The sequence below is a fragment of the Beta vulgaris genome, chromosome 4 (assembly GCF_026745355.1).
Source record: "Beta vulgaris subsp. vulgaris cultivar EL10 chromosome 4, EL10.2, whole genome shotgun sequence".
Lineage (NCBI taxonomy): Eukaryota > Viridiplantae > Streptophyta > Magnoliopsida > Caryophyllales > Amaranthaceae > Beta > Beta vulgaris.
The window spans coordinates 61,347,713-61,366,438 of record NC_079205.1 but is presented as its reverse complement, the minus strand read 5'-3'; the positions used below and the strand labels follow the sequence as shown (position 1 = coordinate 61,366,438).

Sequence of the window (18,726 nt, the reverse complement as noted above, 5' to 3'; positions counted from 1 at the left end):
CATCGATTTTCAATGTTGACCCACTCAAAACCAATGTATTCTACACATGCGTCGGATTTTCACACTCTTTTGAAGAGAAAATGGAGAAGAAATGGTGGAAAAGGAAAAAAAATCAAAGGTAGATGTGGCATCAACTGAAAAGGGGTATATAACAAAAAAAATCACCATATCAAGGACGGAAACTAGTGGGTCAACTCCTGAAAATAGAGTAAGATTTTATCTCGGAAAAAATTTAATGTCTACAACAACAACAACAACAACAACAACAACTAAGCCTTATTCCCAAGGTGATTGGGGTCGGCTAACATGAATCGGCAACTGGAATCGTGACCAGAGGAGATGTCATCGTCAAGAATGATAAAAGTTTTTTTTTTTTAAAAAAAAACAAGGTTTACACCAAAAAGTGTTTAGAAAAGGTTTTCAACAAAAGGTTTTAATACCAACACAATTGAGAAAAGCAAATAAATACACTAATCAGACCCCTTCCTCCACATAGATACTACCCCTCCACCCACTTCTATCCAACGTCATGCTCTCCTCAATCCCAAGTAACCTCATATCACTTTCAAAAAGAAATTATAAAAAGTTATTTCTAAAAATAATGTGTTTTTACAATTATCCTTTTTGTATCATAAATTTCAGTAAACCTTTGAAATGTCAAAGAGAGTCTTAAATTTCCTATGAATTTTCCTCCTTTTTGGTATCCTTGGAAAGTGACACCTCTAGTCGTCTTCTTTTTTCTTTCTTTTCTATGACATGTTCTAGTCTTCTATCTTGACTTACTTACTTGTTGGTTGTTTTATTCAAGTGCTCTGATTAAATCCCTTCCAAACTGTGTTCTTCAACTTCTAGGTATCCTACTATTCTTTGAGCTCCAAAGTTGGAATCTTTAAGTTCTGGGTATGTCTCAATTCTTGCTTTTTTCAATTTTTTCTAGCATATATTGAATTGGGTTTATTAGTTTTTCTGGGAATTTCAAGTTTTTATCTAAAAGTTTAGATTTTGGGAGTTTGTTATAGTTCAAAGGTTTAATTACCCTTTTGATTGCTTTCAATTCTGGGAAATTATTGGCTAAATTGGTGTAATTCAGTCTCAAAACATATGGGTATGTGACACAATTGATGTTAATTATGGGGCAGTAAATTATATAGTCCATATAATTTTTGCTCACATAAGTTCATATTTTTGTTTTTTTGCTCATAATTCTGTATCTGGGTTTTGGAGTTTTGGAGTATATTTGAAGTGTAAATGGCTCACAACAGAAAGACTATTGCTTCTGTAGTGTTTGGATTGAGGTTTTTGCTGATATTTCTGAGTAGTTATGGAATTTATGGGACTGTAACTGATGTTTCATGTTTGAGGAAGATTTATAGGTCACTTAAAGATCCTAATGGTTATTTGAATGTAACTTGGAATTTTAATAATGGAACTGAGGGTGCAATTTGTAAATTCATTGGCATTGAGTGCTGGCACCCAGATGAGAATAGAGTGCTGAATATTAAGCTAGCAGATATGGGTTTAGAGGGCCAATTTCCTGTTGGAATTGAGGATTGTACAAGTTTAACTGGATTGGATCTTTCTAATAATAAGTTGAATGGTTCATTGCCTTCGAATATGTCGCGTTTCATTCCGTTTGTGACTGAACTCGATCTATCTAACAACGATTTCTCGGGTGTGATACCGGAGACTCTTGCGAATTGTAGTTACTTGAACGGTGTTAACTTTGATCAAAACCGTTTTTCTGGTCAAATTCCTCTAGAAATTGGCAACCTTGCTCGGATTAAGAGCTTTAGTGTCGCCAACAACAATCTGTCAGGACAAGTGCCACAGTTTCGAAATATTCAAATACGAAGGGAAAGCTATGCCAATAATCTGGGACTTTGTGGGGCTCCTTTGGCTGCTTGCGCTGCTAAAAGCAAGTCCCATCTTGCTTATGTTGCCGGTGGAGCAGCTGGAGGTTTAACTCTTATATTTATATTGACGGCCATTGCAATATTTTACATTTCAAAGATGAAAACTATCAGAAAAAAGCAGGATGATCCTGAAGGTAACAGATGGGCAAAGATTATGAAGGGAACCAAAGGTGTTAAGGTATATATTATTACTCTATTACTTTCATGTTCTTGTATTAGACTACTATTAGTTGTAACATTCGGAAATTCTGGTATCAAACCACTGTTAGTTAGACATTTGATAATTCTTGTATCAGACCACTATTAGTTAAACAAAAATTTGTAAAATTATAGAAAATAAAGAGTAATAAAGTCTCTGAGAATTTATGCAAAAAACCTTAGAAGTCAAAAGCCATACTAACAGAAGTACTTTAAAGCTACGCAAAATACATAACTCTTAGTGGCCTGAGTGTGTCAAACAGGAGACCAACTGGTAGTACTTTGATCTATGTATTTTGTTACAGTGCCTATCGTTTTTTTTCTTGTGCTAAACCAAGGAACATTTTTCATCATGTTCAGGTTTCAATGTTTGAGAAGTCAGTTTCAAAAATGAGTTTGGATGACCTCATGAAAGCCACCAATAGCTTCAGTAATAACAACCTTATTGGTTCCGGAAGAATGGGAGCAATGTACAAAGCAACAATGCCTGACGGTGCACTCTTTACTGTCAAGAGATTGCAAGATTCGCAGCGAACAGAGAAAGAATTCTTATCCGAGATGAACACTTTGGGCAGTGTAAAGCACCAAAACTTGGTCCCTCTCTTGGGTTACTGCATGGCGAAGAAAGAAAGGTTCCTGGTCTACAAATATATGGCAAATGGAAACCTCTATGATAGGATTCATCCGTCAGACCCTGAGGCTGGGACCTTAGAGTGGCCTCTTAGGCTTAAAATTGCAATTGGAGCAGCTAAGGGATTAGCTTGGATGCATCATAATTGCAATCCTAGAATCCTTCATAGAAACATAAGCTCCAAATGCATTTTGTTAGATGAGGATTTTGAGCCCAAGCTATCCGACTTCGGTCTTGCGAGGCTCATGAACCCAATTGACACCCACTTGAGTACTTTTGTCAACGGTGAATTTGGTGACCTCGGTTATGTAGCCCCAGAATATGCAAGAACACTCGTCGCAACTCCCAAGGGAGATATCTATAGTTTTGGAACCGTTCTTTTGGAGCTGATCACGGGTGAAAGACCAACCCGTGTGTCAAACGCCCCGGAGACCTTCAAGGGTAGTTTGGTAGAGTGGATTTGTCTACTGTCAGATAAGAATGATCTTCGTTCTGCCATTGACAAGTCTCTACTTGATCAGGGAGTTGATAATGAACTTACTCAGTTCCTCAAGGTTGCTTGTAATTGTGTTTCACCTATGCCTAAAGAGAGGCCAACAATGTTTGAAGTGTACCAATTGTTAAGAGCCATTGGTGAAAATTATCATTTCACGGCGGCCGAAAATGAAATTATGGTTTTAACAGAAAACTCAGATGCTGGTTTTCCTGCTGATCTCATAGTTGCTCGTGAATGAAAGATTTGCAAAAGAGGTGAAGTTTTTAATGAGATATAGACTTATAGATCTTCTATAGCAGGTGTTATATGTGGTTTAGCCTTATAGTCGAAATTGATATAAAAGATTTATGTATTACTATATGTAATGCCATTTATCTATATGACTATATCCTTGTGAAATTGTAAGATGTAAAAATAGTCTGTGTTGTTAATATATGTTAATCTCGTCAACCATTTTCAGATTAATGGAGTCAGGTTGTAGGATTATTCTACTAGAAATATTTCTTACAAGAATCTTGAGCGAAACTGGCTTGTAATAGTTTAAAATATTCAATTGTTGCATTCTTTTTGTTACAGAGAAAGTAGTTATTTTTCATTGCAAGAAAAAATAAGTAGTTTTTTTTCTACAGAACTCTTTGGCAGTCGAGAAAAAGGAGAAATAAAATAATCAACACCAAGTAAAGTACTACTTTACGTATCTTAATACGGGAGAAAATCTTTGGTAAAATATTGTCTTTGTTTTCTACCAATATTTTTTGAAAAAAAATTGGTAAGATAAGTTGATGACAATCGAAGCCATAAGTCCATAACATGTAGGTAAAAGATGGAAGGTCCACTTCCTTATTTTTTTTTTTTTTTGACGGGTCCTTATTCTTTTTTTGCTACCAACATATCAAAATTAGACCGACATAACTTCAGAGACGTTAACAGTTCAAAAAAATATAATACACCTGTGAAAGTAAGTAATTGAATTAATGAAAATTCAGCTCAGTTTAGGAAAATTCACTTCAATTCTGAAAAATTCATTTCAGTTCAGTTAGTTTCCTCTGGCTATTATGGGAAAATCATTTATGAAGGGGATACATTAGTTACATCTATATATAAAAAATCGCGGTCTGGTGACATAACGCAAGGTCTTCCAAAAGTGGAACAAGTCTTAGAAGTTCGTTCGATTAATTCAATATCGATGAATCTAAAAAAGAGGATTGATGGTTGGAACGAACGTATAACAAGAATTCTTACAATTTTAATTCAATTTAGTACAATTCAATTCTGCTCAGTTTCGTTCAGACATATTAAGTTCAGTTCAATTGAGTCTAAAAGAACATACCTTTATAGAATTATAGTGATAATAAACCTTTTTTTAGAGGATAATAAACTTCTTAACTTAATGCTTTTAGTCATACAAAATACGAATAGATAATATAACTTTTTTAATATTATACATTCCAATTTCCATACCAAAAAGAATATAGTTGAGAAAAAAGAAAGATGCCAAATTCAGTCTATGAATTGCGCCAAACACGTCCAATTAGCAATCTAGTCTAGTCTTCACTAGGGCCAAGTGACCAGGTCAAACATGGAGTATTGGGCAATATCCTAATTTAGCTCTTAAAACTGGAAAAACAATATTCAAATACTAGAAATATACTTCTTCGATACTCAATTAATTTTACTTTTTTTGGCCCATTTCGGGAACCCGTAGTAAGATAAAATTCCTTTAGAGTCTGGACTGCCTTCGGACAAGGCCACTCTTTCAGAGGCCCAACAATTTTTTGCATAGTCTAATTTCGAACTATTTTCGACCCTTTTCCTTATATTTCAGTGCTATTATCTTCTTTATTGCTTTCTTTTGTTTAGCTCTCTCCATATGTGAGAGTTTTCGTTCCCCTTATTGGTGTGGTTGTTTCTCATCTTTGTATAAGTTTCCTTATTTTGATAGCGACAATAATTTAAAAGATGGTTTTGATCCATGAAGGTTTAAGTTTCTTCAGCAATTCATCATTGGGAATCATTACATCACATAATCAAATTGTGAAATTCTCTACTTGAAAAGATGCAAAGACATTTGTAGTACTCTGCTCGCGTCAAGCTTGAAATGATAGAGTTGGAGTTGGACTCGAATTTACTTAAAATTAATTGGTTCCATTATGAAAATTGTTGCAATTTTGTAAATTTGTAATTTTCATATCTTAATTATTATTGTATATGTCATTTGGCTTATTATTAATGATAATTTTCTTCCATGTAAAAAAAAAAACAAGATTTGACAACAGATTTTTGACGTGATTTTCTCAAGACTTCACCAACTAAACTAATTCGTATAGATTTCATATAATAAGTTGGGTCGTACCTCTAACCTTGATGCAAAAGGTGTGCATATAATAAGGTAACAAGATAAAATATCAAAACCTGGAAGTAGTGATCTTTCAGTTATTGCACAACCAATTATTAGAGAGAACTTATTAGGTAACTACTTGGCTAGATGGGCTACCTAAAACATAAAACTTCCATGATCTTTTTCTTCCAGTAATTTGTTATTACAGAAATACAAGGTGTGTAAAACAGATGAATACAAAACCTATTCCTACTGATAGCAAAAGCATCTTCAAAGCGAAGATTGGAATTTGCCTTCACGCCGAGTCACTTGCATTCGATCTTCATGAAATGCAGAAGAGCAACATGAATTTCGACCTCAGGTGGATATTGTCGGAAAGACCTAGCCGGTGAGTTTGTTACTCAGACAAGGGAAGAGCATATCCTCGCAATAATGCGGAATCTACTCGAGACTCTCTAGTCAGTGCAACTCTTCCAGTCCGCGCTACCTTCAGGGTAGATCGTAAATAAGCAATGTAAGACTGATTGTAAGCCAATTATCTCATATTAGTTTGTTACTATTAACCATATCAGACAGTTTATTATAGGCCGAGCTGCACCGTAATTTAATGGAGCCAAAGACTTGCAGTCTTAAAAGTGTATTTTGAGCCAGAGAGAAAAAACAGGGGGAAAAAAGACGCCCCAACGGAGCAGAAATACGATGCCAAAAGCACAGGCCCAAATGGATCGATCTCACTTCATTAGCTAACCGTGGAGTTCACATGTTGCCTGTCCATCTATTAGAATACCACCAAGGGAGAGGTGGAGGGGAAAGACCCAAAATTAGGTCCCTTCTTTTGGTTTAGAGCCAGCTATAATGGTGCAATGAAAAAGGTTGCCCGAATCCAAATCAAGATTGGGACCTGAATGAAGTAGTAAAATGAAGTTCTCTATGGAACAGGAGAGAGGAAGGATGGTAGAGCGCATTCATAACCAAGTTACAATACTACCCCTCTCCCTTTGTTTCGCAAAGAACAATTCGGTAAAAAGCCAAACTAATGCAAACAGGTTTCAACTCAAATCTTGTATACCGATACCAAAGATTTTACCAGCTAAGGAGCAGTTTAGTAGTATGTCTGTAGATAAATATGATATACTATATACACCCTGTAAGTATGGAGCCACCCACCACCCAAACCAAAAAGTTGCATATAACATATATACAAATAGAGATCTGCCAAATTTCTATTTCCATTTCCTTGAGGACTATAATTTGAATCTAACAAGTAGCAAACTTGATAGTCCTGAATACTCCGATTTCTGTTCAAGGAAGCTAATTTTTTTATCTGCCTTAATATCAGCAAAAAATTAAGATTCAACTGTCAGGATTATCCCCTATACACTTACTAAGAAATTAACGATCAGCAGATGTGACCAAGATATTAATTTTATATCAAAAAGGAAATAATATATACAGCAAACAGAAAGTGAACATGATCAATTTTAGAAGAACAAAAATATACTGACCTCACATATGCCATAAGGTTCCAATAATCTCTGTAGCGCAACCATTTTGTCTAGATCGCCACTAAGCTGGAAACACAAGTCAGATTTTAGGATGATTTTAAGCTCCCAAGTCCCTACCATTACTGTTAACAGTGAAATTTTGCTTGCTTATTTTAGATTTTCTTAAAAAAGAGTCACTAACAGTTGGTTATAGGCATTTTTCACAACTAGCTACTCCGTCCATCCCGTAGTATTTCCGTACTTTGTTTTCTACGACTCATAATGTGAGTTACAGGATATTTAAATAGGCAAATATTGTAGGATAGAGAGCATAGTAGCATACTAGGAGCCACAGATTACAAAATACGCAAAATATATTGTAGGATGAAGGGAGTATAGCATAGGCTTTCTTCTTTTCACCAAAGAGTTCAGTAAAAATTAAGTTCATAGAACTCATAAGTCTATATAAGGGCTAATGAAGTTCATTTACAACTAAGATAAGTTCAAGAAAAGGCACATAAGTCTAGATAAGATCTAATGAAGCCTTGCAAAGTGTTCAAGTCAAGAGGCCCGAAATGTTGAGAGTAGCAACACATTGTTGAATAGCAATATAGGAGGGAAAAGAAGGGGGAAAGTGAGGGGGAAGATGGAACTTCATTTTCGCTTCAAATCTCTCCAATTTGGGAAGGATGATGATTATTGAAAAGGGAACTTCCTTCCCCCAATCCCTTGTCCAAATAAGGGAACTTGTTCCCCTCCCTTTCTCTTCCATTCCTTTCTCTCCTTACCAAACAATATGTTAAAGAGGAAAAAATAGGGTTTGCTTAATCACATGTACCTGCAAGGTTATGGTATGATCGGAAACATCTACAGCTTTTGCACGAAAAATATTGGCAATATCAAGAACATCTCTCCTGGCAGACGTATTTGCAGCTACTTTGATCAACATAAGCTCTCGTTCCGCAAATGGCAGGTGAGTAAGATCCTGAATCTGCAGCAACGACCTTCCCATAGTCAGGTTGTCAAATATTACATGCTTCAAGAATGCACTAATGTAGTACTCTTAATTATGGAAATAATTATATCAATTTAAATTAAAGCAAGAATTGTTCACGTGTGACACATGCACAACAACCGGACTACAGGAATTCTTAAAACTTCAAGCATGACACAAGATGTACGAAGACTAGGCTCACCTCTTGCACCCAAAAGTAACTCCACAATAGAGTATGGAAAATCAATATATCTTAGTATCTATTGCAAATATGATACCAGAGAATTGGTGATACAACTGAACATCAACATACTACAAGGAGGAGGTTCTCGCCGTATAGAGCTTTGAAAGAAAAAAAAAAAAAAGGATCTCTCTAATAGCTAATCACACAAAAGGAAATCTAAAATTGCTTATATGTTGTACTGCTGGCCTGCTGCACAGCGCTAAATGAGACTAGTATTACATGACACAGAATTATCGAAAGATTAACAGCAAGGACATACTTCCTCCATTCTCAAATAATCGCAACACTTGATTTTCCAAGGACATACTTACTCCATTCTCAAATAATCGCAACACTTCATTTTCCAAGTTCAAATTCACAAACTTTGACCATATATCTCACTAATATATAAGAAAAAATATCATCACATGGGATCTTGTTGAATTTGTTTTGGTGTATATATTCAATAATATCTGTGAGATTCTGATAGAGAATATGTAAAATATATATATATAACCATACCTAGAGAATCTCTACATAATTTCTATCAATATTAAGTTTTTTTTATACTAATACACAATTAAAGACAATTAATGATCAAAGGTGTGTATCGGAGGACGTAGAAAAACAAGTGTTGCAATCATTTGCAGAAGAAGTATATGTATACATGAAAACTAGCTTACTTGGACAAAAATGCCTACTCTATACATACATAGATACTCACCTCATGAAGGTCCACTAACTTGCTAAGTTGCTGTACCAACTTTCCAATTGACTCGTCATTTCCAGGAACCACAGTTGTGATACGAGAAAGACCCTCCTTTTCAGCCGGGCCAACAGCAAGACTCTGAGGAGAAAAAAAATACACATAAGAGCCAGAACATAAAAGCGAGTACATAATTCGTTACTGTAGTTAGAGTCTATACAGACCTGAATGTTATAACCCCTACGAGAAATTACTCCTGTAACAGTATTTAGAACCCCGGAAACATTATTCACAAGCATGGACAGAGTGTGTGATCGGAGTCCACTTGACTGACACAAAGAAAGAAGCAAATTAGGACACTAGCAGAATAGATTCATGCTAGAATTAAAGTACAATAATAAAATAAAAGATGAATTCTATAAAAGCCAAAGCACTTAGGCTAAACTTTCTAAAAAGGGGTCACTTGGACAAGCTTGACGTGTCACGGATGCAATGACTCGGAGAGTAGCAAATTGATCTGAGCATAACATCAGTTACAAGTATGCAACTACAAGAATAAAATTCAGATAATGATAAAAGAGTACTTACATCACCATCATGAAGAACACCCCAGTGAGCATCGAGTACTTGATTTACCATGGGATTATCATAGGGTTCCACGGGATAAACATCACCCTAAAGAGATTAAAAAAACAGATAAACAGATATAAGTGCAAATGAAAAATGTCAGAGTCAAGTTGCAGATATTATACTGTTCATAACTAGAAAAATGCACTTATAAGAAGGGTATGAGATGAATGCTCAGCAGACAGAATTAACTTACAGTTGATGATGAGCCAGGGTCACCATTGATACTTCTTTTTGTAGACTCGACAAGAGTATTAACAGCCTTCTCTTCTAGATCTGGATAAGAAGCAGCAGAGAATCTCCAAAAAGGAGCTGTCTCACCCATCCTTTCCCGCCTTAGAGCGATCTATCTCATCAACAAAGCAATAAAAAATCTAATTCATCCCGCCAGGAACAAGCAATAGTGAAAGTCGTAGTTGAAAGGTCAACATTAGGCTAGCTACTTTTATTTCAGATGTTCTTTCTTTCTCTCAAAAATATGACGTGCACTTTATATCTATCTGACTCTTTCACTAAAGTTAGTGAAAATGTCTAAAAGACTAACCTTTCCTGTCCTTGCAACTTCTTTAATTCCAAACTTGCTAAAGTTTCTCAGGACAGCAGCCATCTTTCCAGGATCCCCAGTCACCTGCACAGCAGTAGATAAAACTTTTGGAGCAGAATCTATAGCAAACAGAAGTCGGTGGTCATGTCTGCAGCAGGTTGCAAATATATAACTTTTTGAGCTTATGCACCAAGATAATTCTAGGAAGGTAAGCTTCTAATTAGAGTGCAACCATTTAAGACATATTAACAGCAAACTAACAAAAGGTATACAAAGATCGCAAACACAAACACTGACCTCAACAGTGACCAAGCTGTCTGAGACATCCACAATCTTTGCCCTGAAGATTTCCACTAACCACTTTATCTGAAAACCAATAAATTGAATTTTTGAGTTATTCAGTATCAAATTGTTCGCAAATACACCTTGATAGTATAATATGTCAATATTTTATTTATGTAAATATTTCCACAAGTTGTGGATATCTAGGATTCTTGTATCTCTACAATTTATCTAGTACTTGCCTATAATTGTAAATACACTTCCATCCCAATTTAGGGACTTCACTAAATCTAGCATAATATCAGAGCCTAAGCTACTTACCTAAACTTCCCTTTCTCTTCTCCTTCTCTCCCTCACCTACCGGTGTTTTCCCTCTTACTCCACCCATCTCTCTCTCTCTACACCCCATGCAACTACTCATATAACGGCGAGCACACATCAACCAGAAAAAGTACTACGATATGTTGTGCAGATGGACAGTAAATTATTAAGCGCCACCGCCACATAGTCGTGAGATGATATATCATCCATAATTGCCACTTAAAATATTATAAATCTCATGAGTTTCTCAAAAGCAAGGGTGTCATAAATCTTATATAAGATGCCACCACCTATGGCAACAATTGTATAGCCTCGATCCTAAATTCATCCCCATGATTCACTCAAGGGGATCCTTCTCCTCCACTCACCCAATCACCTATATCTAAAGCAATATGGTCCTAAAGACCCAGTTGTTTCAATTCCTTTTCTTACCCCTTTCATCCATGTTATCTTTACTCCCTCTTGACTCCTTTAACTTTATTATTCCAACTCTTCATACCACGAACCGGTTTGGCATAAAGTATTTTGGAATTCCCTTGAATTTTGATTGACCGGGGGGTTTCGTATTCTATTACTCATGTTTTGTGCAAAATTCCATTTCCCAGTGATTCCTGGTTCCTCCATTATTTATTTTTAATATCAGCCAAAGAACACTTGAAATTAATATTTCCCATGAATTTTCACTTCCCCAAGTGGTGAACCAAAGAAGCACTTACTATCATGACTTCAAGGTTAACACTTGAACCAAGTACTTCCCATGAATTCTAGCTTCCCCAATTATTTGTGAAGAATCAAAGAAGCACTTACTATCATGACTTCAAGGTTGTGACGTTTCTAAACTATTTGAAAATAAGATCTCATTAGGAGGCGTTTGGTTCATATGATTCTGGTATGAGGTATGGGTTTAAATGAACAAAACCCATACCTAGTGTTTATTTATAAAATTAAAAGATTTAAAACCAATACCTCAAACCTATAAGGTATGGGGTTTAGAAATCAAGGGGTAGGTGGGTATGGCTCATACCCATACCCCAAGGTATCAAATAGAAGAAAAAAATTCATTCTCAACTAAAACCAAACACATGGTATTAGGTATCAAGTTCCAAACCTAATTCACCTTGGTTTCATTCCTGATTCAAAACCCACCCACTATATGAACCAAATGCCCCCTTAATATACTATAGGGAGATTTATATGGTATAGCAAAGTACTTTTCTAATCTATTTGAACCATTTGAATTTTCTGACACCCACGATGTTACGATTTAAGAAGTATAGCATATTTCTTAAACATCAACCTCTCTCTTGATAATTATAATTGAACTTGCATAACTACCTCGGTATGGGTATTTGCATCAGCATTGAGCTTCACAAGCATCAATTCACGTTCCACTTGTGGCTCTCTCGACAGATCTTCAACCTACAAGAAAGACGATACTTAAGATAGAAGATGGTAATTAATCTGCAGTTGAGATCATAATTTCTCAAAGATGACAGAAAAAATGGGGTCAAAGTGGACAGAATAGTTAGCAAAAGAAACTAAAACAGTAAAACACAGTCGTTGGGTAAAATTGTAAGGCTTTATTATAATTAAATCTAATTTAGCACAATCGAGACAGTGAGTCAACCAAACCCTGGCCTCTCCTCATATATTCTAAAATTTCCAGCATATATAATCAACCAAGCAGACCTATATCATATATTAACAACTAGTAACAACAAAATTTAGTTGACTACCTTCAAGACACTCACGAGCTTGTTAAGTTGCTCCATTACTTGGCGCAACACCTTATCAGTCCCACATACTACTATAGTGAAAAGAGCCTTATCTTTGTTTAAACCAACAGCCAAAGACTCTATGTTGTAACCTCTTCTAGATATAACACCTGCAATCCTATTGATGATCCCACTTTCATCTCCAACAAACACTGAAATTGTGTGGCGCATCACCCTGGATATAGAAAAAGAAAGATACACAAAAGACGGTCAGATTTTACATCCATCTCAATGTCCACTTTAGAATAGATCAAATATTAGAGAAACAAATGACATAATACAGCAAGATACACAGGGAATTCTTTTATAAAAAAAATTCAAGAATTATAGCCAATTTCCGAAGTTACCCTCTTAACACCCCCTCCTCCTAACCCTTAAACCAAGCACAAAGGTGACACGAAGATGGAGATGTTAAAAAGAGTCTGAAAATGACAATTAGTACTTCATCATAACTCATATCTTGAACAAGAAGAATTAAAGTTCAATAACATCCATCAAGCAAATAATCTACTTTCCTTATATAACATTCTCCAAAGGATAAAGGAACCAAAGACTACAAGCTCAATATGGCACTTGGCTTCAAGAAACTGATAGGCATAGATAATTAGGAATCATCTAAATTACATGCAATAGAACAGCCAAATAAAGGACAATAGATTGATATATTTTAGAGACAAAAGGCAACCAAACATAAACATTAAGCAACTTAGACAACATTGACATCAATCCTATACTAAAGAAGCAAATTCTCCACACACTGAGAAAAGATCATTTCTATTTCCAAACATAAATCAATGAGCTCGAAAAGAAGCCCCGCGCCAATAATATAGCGTGTTGAGATCCTCTAGAGTTTCAAAATAACTCTACACGGTAGAGTTCGTTGAATATCAGTCGTTGATTAAAAAATCAAAGGCTTGTATTTTCTTTCCCAAAAATCCCCCTATTTTCCCCCGAATATCCTGCCCATATCTTTTCCTTTCTTACTAATCACAAGCCCTTGATTTTATAATATACGGTCAGGATTCAACTCTACTTTGTAGAGTTTTCATAAAACTCTAGAGGATCCGGGTATTCGAGAGTTTCAATCAGGCCATTGTACAATGAGCAAGATATATTGCTATATTAGATATGGGCTTCTTAAAGGAAAGTGTCAAAAAAGCATCCAACCAACAAATTGCCCTTCTTTAGCAACAACTCTTACAAAACCCAAAACTAGTACCTACTTTCTTCACAAAAACAAGCAAAAATTCATTTATTTCCACCAAATACTAGAGATTAAACCTCAAACACTTACAATGAAAATATGCCATACTTCCAAATAAAATAAAATAAACTATTAGCCTCAAGTTATAACAATTTCAACCAAGCAAAACCTCAAGAAATAACAAGAACAATCACAACCTTATGCAGACAAATATATCTAAACAAACACCAATAAATTGACAAGATTTCTTCTTTTTCTTCAATTTTCTACCAATAACCACATAATAAATTCAAACTTTATGAAAAATATGAAATTTTCAGGGATTACAATTACTTGGGATGAGCTGAAACAGGCACAGCATTTACTGAAGTATTTGAAGAAACCTCCATTGCCTTCAACTTTGAAATTTTGGACATGGGTTTTGCCATTACTGTTGTTTGAGCACCAAAATCCAATTTTCTGAGAAACCCACAAACAAATTCGGGTTTAGAACACAAAGTTCCAATCTTTCCGCCATTGTTGTTGAAGGACACCGCCGCCATGAGAGAGGAGAGAGAATGAAATTGGACAAGATAACAGTGAGTTATCAGTGAGAGTGGAAAATAAAGAGAAGTGGGGAACCGTTGTAACTATAACTATAAAGCCAAGCTTAAAAACCACAAATTTTTTTTTAACGTGCTCCAATTTATGATACTTTTGCCTTTAATTTGTTCTTCAGCATTTTGCTGGGAATCTAATACTCCCTCCGTCCCATAATATAAGTCTTGTTTCCTTATAAGGTGTCCCAAAATATAAGTCTTAATTCTATTTTCAATCAATAATTATTCCCAAAATACCCTCATGAAAATAGTTTAATTCCCAAATATCATCATAATTTTAGCTTCCAATGCACCATTATTAATGACAAAATGGAATCTTTTACCTCATTGAACTCCACTACACATTAAACCATGCAACATTAAATGACAGTTTTTATCTTTTGTTAAAAACAAAAAAAACAATGCAAGTGTTTCTCAATAAAAATAATTTTTTTTATTCAAATAAAACAAGATTCCATTTAACCTTAATTCCCGCGTAAAAACAGAATCAGGACTTATATTATGGGACGGAGGGAGTAGAATTTTATCTGGTGATTTGGTGAATAGTGAATACCGTTTTGGTGGAACATGTGGAGTGTGTGCTAGGCCCTAGGGTCATGTCATTGCATTTCAGATTAGCTTTATTAACATGTGATTAAACTGCCTAAAGTTTAGCGTCATGTCATTGCAATAGATTTTTTGAGCGATTAGCCGACTAAGCATAGTGATGTAGACGGGATTAAATCTCAAGTTTCGAGTATTATCCCACAAGACTTTATCAACTAAGGCCTTGTTTGGTTGTATATGGGAAGTCATACTTCCTAGGAAGTTATTTTTTCCATGTATTTGAAATTCCTAGGAAGTGTAAAATTGTGTTTGGTTGGTAATGGAAAGTAGAACTTCCTATGGGAAGCTCTACTTACCTAGGGGGACCTAGGTAAGTAATTTCCTCCATTTTGGAGGAAGTAGAACTTCCTAGGAAGTGCAAATTCTCATGGTTTTGCCAACAGGGTCGTTCCTGATAATTTATGGGCCCTAGGCAGACCTAAAAATAAAGGCCCCTATATGAGTCGGTCCTAATATTTTATAGGTCATATAATTAAAGCCTTCGTACCTAAAACTATAATTTATATTTTGTTAATGACACCGATAAAAAATAAGCACATAATATTATTAAAAATTGCACAAATATTGCACAATTTGATATAAGGTATTTACGCTTTACGAAAATTTATTTTGATCAAGAGTATCTCTCATAATATGGTAATCAAAAATTAAAAAAAAATTATATTGTTGGATCCGTCTTCAAAAAATACTATAATAACATTATTTTTTAAAAATATTCTATCAATATAAATTGAGAGTAATTAGTGGTCAAAGTACGACCTCGAACATCGTACGTGCCTTATATTTTGAAACGGATGGATAATTTTCATGATGTTTAAAACTTGAAATTTGGAAATAGAAAATTTAGAATATTGGTAATCAAAAACTGAATTGGAGAAGTCAAACAGTTTTCATTGAACATCATTGGAACTTTGGAAGTAGTGAAATTAATGGATGATTTGTGGATTGAAGCAGTAATTATTGAAGTAGTTATGAAGTTTGACAACAGAAATATGGAATAATATGCGCAGCAATAAGGAGACGGATCATAATTAATTCTTTTTGGGCCCCACACGATCGTGGGCCCCAGTCGGTGGCACTCCCTGCCTACCCTTAGAACCGGGTCTGTTTGCCAATTAAACAACTCCATATACTTCTACTTCCTAGGAATTTGCACTTCCCATGATTTGTTTTGTCAACCAAACAAGACCTAAGTTAGATGGCATTTACAATCCTCGATGGATTGTAAATATAACACTTCAACTTGCTAAAAAAAGTTTATCCGTTTATTTTACAATGTCTTTGAGTTTTTAATACAAGTAGTTTATTGCGAGTCTTGGGACAAATCTTTTTACAAAACTCCACTCTCAGACTATGGATGACCTAATCCTACTTTTAGATTATTTTAGAAGGACAAGTCGCATCTCGCATGTTGCACGAAAGTTCAAAATGAATACAAAATATGGACACATTTGGTTTCAGAAACAATACACGACTTCTATGAAATTCTCATGCAACATGGGAGAAAAGGTAACCATGTAGTTTTTATTTCTAAAGGAAGTAAAGTACTAATTAGATATTTAATCTTAGTATAACTATTTCTTTTGAAGTCGATGTTGGAAAAAAAAAATATATGTGAAATTTGCATAGTTTATGTTAATAGTACTCTTGGGTCCTCACACCTTTGTTTGGCTTTTTATGTGCACCTATTCACAATGAAAATACCCTTTCGAAAAAGGAAATTTTAAGTAATATAAAGAGCCCCCTCAAGATATATGTGGGGGAAATTAATTTGAAGTAGATGAAAAAAGTGAAAAGAATTTTCTTTGTGTTTCATTGCCAATATTGTTTAGAAAATTTATTCTACTCTCACCTTTTTCTTTAAAGTTTTCACTATTCACACAGCTTTTGGTGTTTTCAAAAAGGTTTGTGATCTGTTTTGTTGGATCTCAATCAACAAAATATGTTGATGGAATTTTTTTATTAGTTTTAAGACTTATTTATTAAATATATAATTTTGCATAAATTAGAGGATTTTAACCCAATTTAGATTACGAGGGATTGATTAAATCATATAATATAGGTGTTTGGTACAAATTATAGATTGGACTAACTTGATCTATTTTTTACTAATTGAGTATAACTTGCTTATTTCGGAGACATTTTGAGAATCACATAAGTATTGTTGCATTTAGGGAAAAAAAACAATTAATAAGTTAATTTTTGAACAACATACAAGTCACGACTCACGACCATCGCAAAGAAAAATTCAAATCAATTGTATTATTTGTGATAATACTAGCAAATTTTGTGATTAAAAAAGTGAAAGGTTAACGATGATTACAAAAAAAAATCTATAACTACTAAGTGCATATTAACCCAATTATTAGTTTGAAATCTAAATTCAATATCCTTCAATAAGTTGATACTAGCATTTTTTGCACGCGATGCGTGTTTGAATTTTTTTCAAGACAAAAACTCGATTTTTTTCGACGTATGTAAAAGTATGAATTTGAACATTAGACATATAAAGTATAATTGTTTTTAGTTGCAAAATTTAATTGGTTTAGTCTCTGTCACTTAAGTCTCTCATCAGCCTTTTTTTTTCTTTTCAAAGTTAAATTTTATGAACAAAATAGAAATTTTATTGAATTTATCTATGATTTCTAATATTATAATTTTTTAGTTGATTTTTGAAATAAGTACACTACTTTATATATTGCGAAGAAAGTGGACGCTTGGATTTCAAGTCAAATTTTTGTGAGTATGTATTGACGTCGTAGTGTATTGGTTGTAAGTTAATTTTTTGGTTTTTGTAAAGTTTACTCATTTGAGTGATTTGTATAATGTAAATTATGCAATTCTATGATTTTAGTTGACATGTGAGTGATTATTATAATTTTATTTCCAGTATTTTTATTTGAATATCCCTTTGATTTGTAAGTGAATTTGTAATTTAGAAAGGAAAAGGGGTATAATAGTCTATTCATTCGGGGACACCATAGCTCTCCCTTCCTTTTTTTTTTTTGAAATTAACATTAATTCATTGATTCAAAGTCATACGACATCTACAATATAAGTCAAAACTAAACAAATACATATCAAAATGAAATAAATACAATTCTAATATAATAAAACTACGATCGTTGAGTAGATCTAACACTTCTGAAAACCATTGTCTTTCACATCGCTGTCTGATGCAGACTTTTGCAAGGGTGTCTATCGATCTTTTGTAGTTTTGAAGTAGAACCGGATTCAATTCAAGTGAATGTAAACGAAGTCTTGACACCTGTTGCAACTCCGCACAAATTTCGATCAACAAATCAACATCTTGAATCACACAAAAACCAAAAAACATTTTCTCTAAACTCTCACATGGAGAGAGATTAAACACAATATGGGTAGACATAACCCAATATATGGGTATAAAAACTCTCCATTAGAGAGAGACTGAGATTTCTTGGAAACATAAACATAAAAAACTAGCTCCTCCTTCCTTATATAATAGAGATGATGATTTTTGAGAGCAATGATTTGTAAGTGATTTTTGTGAATGTTTTTGTATGTATTGACGTCATAGTATATTAGTTTTAGTCTGTAAGTTAAATATTTTGTTTTCGTAAAGTTTCCCGATCATTTGAGTGATTTTTGTGATTTTTTGTGATTTTCTCAATTTTATGAGTGATTTGTAAAGTTTCCTGATATAAGTGATTTTTGAGTGATGTTGAAATTTAATTTCCGGTGGCTTTGTTAGAACCCCAGTTTAGTATTGACATTTCTTTTGTAATTTAGAAATGAAAGGAGGG

The 18,726-nt window shown here is 34.3% G+C and overlaps 2 protein-coding genes across 3 annotated transcripts; one reads left to right on the top strand and one right to left on the bottom strand.

Moving 5' to 3' along the window:
* The first annotated feature begins 692 nt into the window (after window positions 1-692).
* On the top strand, window positions 693-3,799 carry LOC104890166 (probably inactive leucine-rich repeat receptor-like protein kinase At5g48380). The gene is made up of 2 exons (XM_010675552.4): window positions 693-2,091; window positions 2,472-3,799. The coding sequence occupies exons 1-2, from the start codon at window positions 1,249-1,251 to the stop codon at window positions 3,474-3,476; spliced, it is 1,848 nt and encodes a 615-aa protein (XP_010673854.1). The 5' UTR covers window positions 693-1,248; the 3' UTR covers window positions 3,477-3,799.
* Window positions 3,800-5,614: 1,815 nt separating this feature from the next.
* LOC104890167 (acetolactate synthase small subunit 2, chloroplastic) lies at window positions 5,615-14,458 on the bottom strand. Of its 2 annotated transcripts, none has more exons than XM_010675553.4 (12): window positions 14,070-14,458; window positions 12,494-12,707; window positions 12,093-12,176; window positions 10,452-10,520; window positions 10,155-10,238; window positions 9,807-9,956; window positions 9,572-9,658; window positions 9,208-9,312; window positions 9,002-9,124; window positions 7,899-8,051; window positions 7,082-7,147; window positions 5,615-6,063 (listed from the first exon to the last, which is right to left on the bottom strand). In XM_010675553.4, the coding sequence occupies exons 1-12, from the start codon at window positions 14,276-14,278 to the stop codon at window positions 5,974-5,976; spliced, it is 1,434 nt and encodes a 477-aa protein (XP_010673855.1). In that variant the 5' UTR covers window positions 14,279-14,458; the 3' UTR covers window positions 5,615-5,973. The 2 variants fall into 2 exon arrangements, with proteins under 2 accessions (XP_010673855.1, XP_048499589.1); XM_048643632.1 differs by having other exon boundaries at window positions 14,064-14,205.
* Window positions 14,459-18,726: the final 4,268 nt, after the last annotated feature.

Bases quoted from the DNA above. Each gene is read 5' to 3' on its own strand.
- LOC104890166 (XM_010675552.4), top strand. From the start codon at position 1,249: ATGGCTCACAACAGAAAGACTATTGCTTCTGTAGTGTTTGGATTGAGG. The intron at 2,092-2,471 runs GTATATATTATT...CATCATGTTCAG, and splicing joins AGGGAACCAAAGGTGTTAAG to GTTTCAATGTTTGAGAAGTC.
- LOC104890167 (XM_010675553.4), bottom strand. From the start codon at position 14,278: ATGGCGGCGGTGTCCTTCAACAACAATGGCGGAAAGATTGGAACTTTG. The intron at 12,708-14,069 runs GTAATTGTAATC...TTCTATATCCAG, and splicing joins CCTGTTTCAGCTCATCCCAA to GGTGATGCGCCACACAATTT. The intron at 6,064-7,081 runs GTCAGTATATTT...TCTACCCTGAAG, and splicing joins AACCTTATGGCATATGTGAG to GTAGCGCGGACTGGAAGAGT.